At 42.4% G+C, this 8,275-nt stretch overlaps 1 protein-coding gene across 2 annotated transcripts; it reads right to left on the reverse strand.

Annotated features, from left to right (window-relative positions):
* Positions 1-3,403: 3,403 nt before the first annotated feature.
* Positions 3,404-8,051, reverse strand: lrrc3 (leucine rich repeat containing 3). 2 transcript variants are annotated; one of them, XM_077536903.1, is made up of 2 exons: positions 7,928-8,051; positions 3,404-4,936 (listed from the first exon to the last, which is right to left on the reverse strand). In XM_077536903.1, the coding sequence occupies exon 2, from the start codon at positions 4,673-4,675 to the stop codon at positions 3,881-3,883; it is 795 nt and encodes a 264-aa protein (XP_077393029.1). In that variant the 5' UTR covers positions 4,676-4,936; positions 7,928-8,051; the 3' UTR covers positions 3,404-3,880. The 2 variants fall into 2 exon arrangements, with proteins under 2 accessions (XP_077393029.1, XP_077393028.1); XM_077536902.1 differs by having other exon boundaries at positions 7,715-8,051.
* Positions 8,052-8,275: the final 224 nt, after the last annotated feature.

An 8,275-nucleotide genomic window follows, 5' to 3' on the forward strand; every position in this document is an offset into this window, starting at 1 on the left:
ACAAATTAATGGCAAATATGTTTGAGTTTAATCAAACAGTGTTGCGCTACAGTGGAATCAGCATGCATTATTTCTCTCGTCAATCACTGGCAGGTTCAAGACAACTTTCATAGAAATATGATACCACCATTGTCAACATTAGTAGTTTTTTAAGTTGGGACAAAATTGCAAATATTTATCAAATCGTACCCTCTAGTCTGTGTGGCTAAGTTTGTACAACAGCTATTGGCTCGTTCAATAAAATAAAATAGTCTGAGATTTTGTTACCAAGCAGACATTGATTTGAATGAAACTTGCTGTCCATGTTATAGCATTGGCACAATACACATATCTCAAATTTTGGGTCAAGCAAAGGGGAGTTACTTTGTTGCTGTTGACATTTTTGGCAAAAAAAAAAAAAAAAAAAATGGGTGTGGCCACCTACTGGGTCAACCTTGATCAAATTCCTTTTGACCAAGTTTCATTCCAATCCAAATCTGCTTGGTTAAAACTACGGGATGAATTGGCATGGACCGACCCTATTCTTCTTAAAACTACATGTTGATTTCACATCAAAACCACACAAGCCGGATTGATATTGTGCTTAAATCAGCCCCCACCAATGGTACAACCAACAATTTATGACCTGTGAGCTGATTTGGAGCAAAAAGGCAGGAGACACTCAAAACTGTTTGCAAACCAATCCACCAGTCACGCTCACATTCGCACCTGAAGGCGGTTTGGCGTCTTGAATGAAACCAAGTTGCTTGTTTTTGTAAAAGATAACATGAAAATTCCACACAGGAAGGCCGGAGACGGGATTTTGAACCCCCCGCACCTCAGAACTGGGGGGGGGGGGGGTTCTGCCAAGCCCGTGTGAAAGTGTGCGACCCGATGGTCTAAAACTGGTTTTCAACTTCACAAGTGCGCCAGAGTGCAGATAGATTGGAAGACATCGAGCCAGGATAGGTCACAGCGACACAATGACCTAGCTCAAGTCACTTATCTAATCATTAAAGGCAGGGTCTTTTGTTTTCACATTATATAAATACAGGATGTACACCCATGAACTCCTTCTCAATCTACACCTCTGGGTTTCTGTTAATGTGTGGTGGTGATTTTTTTTTTCCTCTACCACCAAGCCTGTATTTTGCCATTTTGTGTTTGTTTTGTCAACAACGGGACGTTTCTGTGAACAGACAGTTGGTTTACCCCCCAACCAATTGCAGAGACCGGGGGGGGTGTCCCTCACTGTAGGCAGACGAATTTGTCGGCTGCATGACGTCACTCCCGCCGCTACTTGACAGCACGCACGGTTTTGCCTGGGAGACCATGTGACTTACATGAAGTAAGCTTTTGTGAGTGAGTGAGTGAGTGAGTGAGTGAGTGAGTGAGTGAGTGAGTGAGTGAGTGAGTGAAAAAAAAACGTGCTGGGAGACCATGTGACTTACATGAAGTAAGCTTGTGTGAGTGAGTGAGTGAGTGAGTGAGTGAGTGAGTGAGTGAGTGAGTGAGTGAATGAAAAAAAACGTGCCTGGGAGACCATGTGACTTACATGAAGTAAGCTTGTGTGAGTGAGTGAGTGAGTGAGTGAGTGAGTGAAAAAAAACGTGCCTGGGAGACCATGTGACATACATGAAGTAAGCTTGTGTGAGTGAGTGAGTGAGTGAGTGAGTGAGTGAGTGAGTGAAAAAAAAACGTGCCTGGGAGACCATGTGACTTACATGAAGTAAGCTTGTGTGAGGGAGTGAGTGAGTGAGTGAGTGAGTGAGTGAGTGAGTGAGTGAGTGAGTGAGTGAGTGAGTGAGTGAGTGAGTGAAAAAAAAAACGTGCGTGCTGTCAAGTAGCGGCGGGAGTGACGTCATGCAGCCGACAAATTCGCCCGGCGAGTGACACTCCCCCCGCTCTGCGATTGGCTGGAGGGTAACAACTGTCTGTCCACAGAAAGGTCCCGCTGTTGACAAAACAAACACAAAATGGCGAAATACAGGCTGGGGGGTGGGGGTAGAGGAAAAAATCACCACCACACATTAACAGAAGCCCAGAGGTGTAGATTGCGAAAGAGTTCATGTGTATACATCCTGTATTTATATAGTGCATTTTCCTGAGTGAAAACGGAATACACTGCCTTTAAGAGGCTGACCTACGTCACTTCCTGGAAATGCTACATCCCGCTTCATTTTTTTTCTGCAATACAACATTCTAATGCAATGTTTTCATAACAAGAGCAGCATCTGCAGCATATTGACAGTGCACAAACAGCGGACCACCAATTTACTGCAAAGGCCGTGGCAGAAGGTGGCTCATTTCCAGAACGATATCAATGCGATGCGTGTAGAACGGCCGAGGCCAAAACCCCAGCGGACCCCGCCGCCGAGGCCACCGCGCAGACAAAGCATCGCAATAAAAAGCTAAATCCACACCGGGGGCCGAGAAAATAACTCTGTATTCACATCACAGTAAAAACCAAACGCGCAGGTAATGGAGTCAGAGAGCGATGCTAGTTAAGTGGTCGTTTGTGTGCTTTAAAGATTTATGTACTGAGGTGGATCTCACACACACTCACACACACTCGGCGTTGCTCAAGTGTGTTACAATGATTGAATCCTGCTGCCTGTAATCTTTGCTGAATGACTAAAGCAAGTCAGCCGGTTAATTTTCCAAGATTTGACATGAGGACGTTTGTGGCCTTTGGTTGACATTCCGTGACTCGAATTAGACCATTTGCTGACACCGCCGTATATATTTGCTTATCTGCGAAATTCAGCTTCGTAAATCACGGTAACGGGTAACAGAATCCTCTCGATACCACCGTATCGCTTTGGATTGATTAGGTGGTGAATCTCAGCTTGTGTCGTAAATTATGAAGGAAAGAAATAGCAACACGTTGCAAGTAAGGGCAAGTTTAGGCACCTGACACTCCAGCAAAGTATGTACATTTATGGTATAAGCAGTATGAGTCGTCGTAGTACAAGAAAGTGTGTCATAACTGTGGAGAAACGATGCCAAAAATCTTTTGCTGTCAAAAGCGCTTTCTCAATTTGGTTTTTGTTGTCTTATAGTTTGACGTGTCAAATCAAAAAATGCTGGCATCAAACTCATTGATCTTCTTGTCATGGTTCTTTTCACACACACACAAACACACACACAAAAAAGCTAATTCGTCCGTTTTATGGTCAGAAATTGCTTTACTGGTGTAATTGTTTTACTGGTTATTACTAAAGTACAGAAAAAGCTAGAACAAGCTTTACCTTTTCTTGGTAGATTTGATGCTTATATTGTCCAAAAGAGCACACAAAATGTTGTTGGTCTTCAGACAAAATGTGGATCCCTGCTTTGAAACGTCTGGCAGTGACTGACTTGATGACACGTTCATTGCTGCTTGTAGAATACATGGCTGTTTTTTGGGGGGGGGGGGGGGGGGTTTAGGTTGCAAACATTTTTTTTATTTGGTTGTTATGGCCTAGAAATGTATATCAACAACTATTTTCCAAAATGAAGACTTTACCACTGCTGGTTCCAACTTGTGTACAAATTCGTTTGACATAGTCGTAGGGTAAGAACGGAACGCTGACGTAAACTGGGGAAACCCTGTAATTGTCGTAGGACCTTGGTTGTGAACAAACAGAATTGAACATTTCGTAAAAATGTAAAAATATTCTGTCGTTTTACAGTTTATCCTCTGCTGCTTAGGTACCGAATTGAAGTTTGTCGAACATTGTCACGAGAACACCATTTGGTTTCTCCAAATCCTTAACAACATCTCTCACAAGTCAATATTTACACGTATTTTTGAGAACTTCAATTCGGATCTGACAAATGTATCAAAGCAACCGAGGGAAAAACTATCATCACAACAATTATCGACAAACACTGAAACAATAAACGAGCAGGTGTCCTGCTAGAGAACAGTGCTGATGGTGTCAAAATCCTTTGCCATCTGAGAGCTACTGGGCAAGGATTTGAGGTACTCCAGGTGCCTCCTGGCATCCTCCTGGTTGTGTCTGACGTAGTAGATGACGTACCCGATCACCATGCTGAACCAACCAAACATGGTGACGAACATGGCCACGTCCGTCGTCTTGTGGTGAAAGTTGCAGAAGTTGATCCCTGAGTCCAGAACCTGGATGAGCGACCTGCCGGCGTACTCCTCCTGCACGGCCGTGTGGCACACCACGTCCTTCACCGACTCCGGGTCCAGCCTCAGCTCCCGCAGAACCTCCTGCAGTACGCACTCGCAGTGCCACGGGTTGTTGGAGAGGTTGATCTTGGCTCGGAGATGCGCGAACGCCTCCTTGGGGACGCTTTGGATGCGGTTATTTGCCAGATCCAACACCAGGAGGCTGTCGGCGAGGCCGTGGAACGCCGCCACCTCCACCGTCTCGATGTCGTTGTTGGAGAGGTCCAACTCCTGGAGGTAGCTGAGATCTCGGAAGGCGTGGTTTGGGATCTCGGTGATATGATTGGAGGCCAGCATTAGAGCGACGGTATCTCTCGGGAGGTCCGACGGGATCTGCGCCAAGTTGCGAGACGTGCATTGGACCGCCGTCATTCCGCTCTTTTCTGCGCAGTGGCAGCCGCTGGGACAAGACGACGCGCTTGCCCAAAGTGTGCCAAAGAGCAAAGCCCACACGGCTGTCGAGCGTTTTTCAGATTTGTTGGCCACACTAGGACCCAACAACTCCTGCATATTCATACCTCAAAAATCCTCGCGGGTCAAAGCGCTCATCCTTTCAACTGATTTTACAATTCATCGTCAATGAACGTAGCGTCAGAGTAGTTAAGGTAAGGATTTAGGGAGGCCGTCCTTTGCTTGAGATAATGTTTCACATCGTCTTCCAGAAGAGCTCATCCAAATATGATGTGGAATATCCAAGCAAGAATCTGTGATATTATTCGAGATGGAGTGAGCGGGAGTCTGGGCCCGGCGAAGTTGGAATGTTCAGAGCTCCCGTCGCTGTAAAAGAGAAAACAAAAACAATATGGATCAGATCATTAACATCATTTCTTAAATCTTTGACTGCCAAAAACGTTTAATGACGTATGCTAAAATTGTAATGAATGCCGCCATAAACGTAAATTGTCGTTACTACGTTTTTTTTTTGTTTGTTTTTTTAATCAATTGGCAGTGCAATGTCTTGTGGAGCGCTGCGTGGTCAATGGAGTTGTGAAATCCAAAACACCCACTAACTGTGGCCAGCAGATGGCAGCATTGTATCTCTTTTCAATGGGCTCGGGGTGCATGAAATTATAATGAAACATGACGAATGTGATGAAATAGAATGTTTTCAAGGATGACGTGAATGATCAAATCCTGTCACATTAAATCTAATTCACTAAACAAAAAATATTAGTGTCACTGTTGTGCAGAAAATGTATCTTTTCACAAAAAGCACGTTTTCTTCTTATTTTCACTTGATTGCCACTCAAATTACCCATTTTCAAATGGTGATTACTAAAGAACGGAATAAGGTAGACACACACTTTTTTTCTAATGAAAGAATGGAATCCATTCTTTCATATGGTATCCACCATGTTTATGTATTCATAGTGCATAATATTCTGTTTGCCTTGAAAGATGAGTGAAAATGCTCGAAATCGGCTGGCACTGTCGGGGTTGTTTTTTTTATAACGTTTGGCAGTTAGAGTTAAATGCAGCATGAGTCGGTATTGCACTTTATGCATAATGCTTCCCATTTATCTAAACGCCATATGGATAATTACATTTTATGAATACAAACGGCAAATGCTCCTCTCTTCGCTGCAAATGAGTTAACGCAACGTATAATGCGATTATTGGGAGAAATCCATCCCATTTGGGCAAATTTCATTTTCGTGTTTAAGGCTCAGAGGCAGGATTCTTTTTTCTATAATTGCAAAAAACATCCTTATGTTGTTGCCACATTCACGTGAAATGATTCCCTTCATGCAAGAACCCCACAGTGCAGCAGTCGATCGCAATTACCGTCTTTGGTAGTTGGACAACAAACAACAAATCTGCATCGTTTTCCTTTCATGTAAGCAAATGATGGAAAATTGACTTTGTAATTGCTTGTGAACAAATAGTTGTGTGTCAGGCCCTCCCATCAAGAGCAAAATTACACAAAGAAGTCCATTTTTGGTCATTTGTGAGCGAGCCATTATGACATTTGCTCATTTACACAAAACCGCGTCCCATTCAGATAATTTTTTTCGCCCATGGCCAGGCTCGCCTTTCTGAGACACTTTCACGTCAAAGCCAAAAAGGTAAGCAGAGCTATAATAAGAGATAATATAAATTATCACTGTTACAATACACTTTTTTTTCCCTTGATAAACATATATACATTTATTCAGTCAGATTCATAGGCTTGATGTCACACTTTTTTTACATTCTTACATATTTCTTGAAATCACTATCTTATATAAACCAAATCAATACCAGATGAAAGACCAAAGCCTCAGGTATATTTTTTGTAATCATGTCATTTCCATATTTTGTGTCAGTGCTGAGTTATAAGTAGTATAATAGAGAGTGTAAATATGACATGTTGCCCCAGCATTGCGTTACTTGTCTCATTTGAAGAGGTCACAATAGATTATGCAACTAATAAGGCAAAACTATTGCTGTTCTTTTTTTCTTTTTCTTTTTTTTAATCACAATGAACAGTGAAGTCATGCACAGAAAAGGTTAATCAATAAGCTTGAAAAAAAAACCTGTTAACAAAATAAATAATAAATAAAAGTTCTTAGATAGGAACTGCTGGCATGGCTCTCAAATGCCCGTTTTACCTTTTTTTTTTTTTTTTTTTAAGCGAATATTCAAGATTAAATGGAATTAGAAAAAAAATAAAAAGCTCTAGTTCATTATGAAACTTCCATTTATAAACATTCATACAAAGCCTGACCATCAATTTTCGTCATGGGTCAAACTTACTATCTGATTCATCTGATTCTGGCATATGTAAACCGAGTTGCATTTTTCATTTTGCATATGTGACAACTAACCCCCAAATTAGATGCCTAAAAAGTCCAGGTCACTACTAGGATTTGCTAGGACTTGTTTTAAAATAAAAATAACTTATTTTTTTTTACTCTGGGTTGTGCAAAATATTTAAAGTATAGTCATCATTTATTGCTCATCACTTTTGCAAATCCACAACCTGCCGTCACTTGACCCCAGTTCGAGAACCGCTGCACTAAAAATATGGACACAATTTCCTCAAGTAGCCTACGGCTGGCAGACTCATTAGAAAACCAGCCAGCGCATTCTAAAAATTGCTCCATCTGCTCAATTGCAACCATGATCACTTTTGGGTCTGCATGCACACCCTTCTGGTGGGCTTAATTGCTCGCACAAATGAACCCCCCTCACTACGCTTGCAGGTCACCCACCCCGTAATATTTCTTTCTTTCTTTTTTTTTTTTTTTCCTCCACATGTGGTACAGCCCACGGTGACGGGCACAACACACGATGTGTGATCATAAATAAGATCCTTGTGTTTGTATTCATCTCAACCCAGCGTGATACAGAATGTGACTCACACACAAACGCACACCGCAGGGAGGTTATGACATGACCACATCATTAAAATCAGATAGATAGATAGATAGATAGATAGATAGATAGATAGATAGATAGATAGATAGATAGATAGATAGATAGATAGAACACAACAAAATTGTTATTTAATGATTTGCATACAAGTCTGCATTGAATGAAAACAGTACTCATATGTACTACAAAGGTACTTACCATTTGGACATTATTCTTCCTTTAATAATTAAAAAGCCACTTGAAAATATATATCCACGTTTAATGAGGCTGCGACAAGAAGTTTATCAATTACAAGTGTCAAGAGTGGGCGTGGGGAAAAGCAAATCCAATGCAAAAAAAACAAAAATGATTTGTTTGTGTGTAAAAAGTACAGTGGTCTCCAAAACTGGATTTCAAAAATGCAGATTTCACCTAATTGGAAGTGATGGGAGTAATCCTGTCTCTTGGAGATGGTTCGTTTCCAGCGAGGAGCTCGAAAGATGAAGAGGATGCTGGTTGCCGTTCCAGGTGGAAGCTGCCGAACGTCTCACGAGCGTGCGGGTCTGTCCGGATGGAGAGGAGTGTGCATGTGTCCCTCCCTCGCCCCCTCCCCTCCCTCGCCCAACCCTGCTCCCGCAACTGGCCGGCCGCCATGCACATCCCCTCCTCGAGGGGGGGGGGGGCTCGACGCCGAGTGAGCTGATCAAATGTTTCCGCCTGGATGTGAATCGGCAAACAATCAAATCTGTCTGGAACTGAGGGCAAAAATAAGCATAATAT

The sequence above is a fragment of the Festucalex cinctus genome, chromosome 11, assembly GCF_051991245.1.
Source record: "Festucalex cinctus isolate MCC-2025b chromosome 11, RoL_Fcin_1.0, whole genome shotgun sequence".
Taxonomy (NCBI): Eukaryota; Metazoa; Chordata; class Actinopteri; order Syngnathiformes; family Syngnathidae; genus Festucalex; species Festucalex cinctus.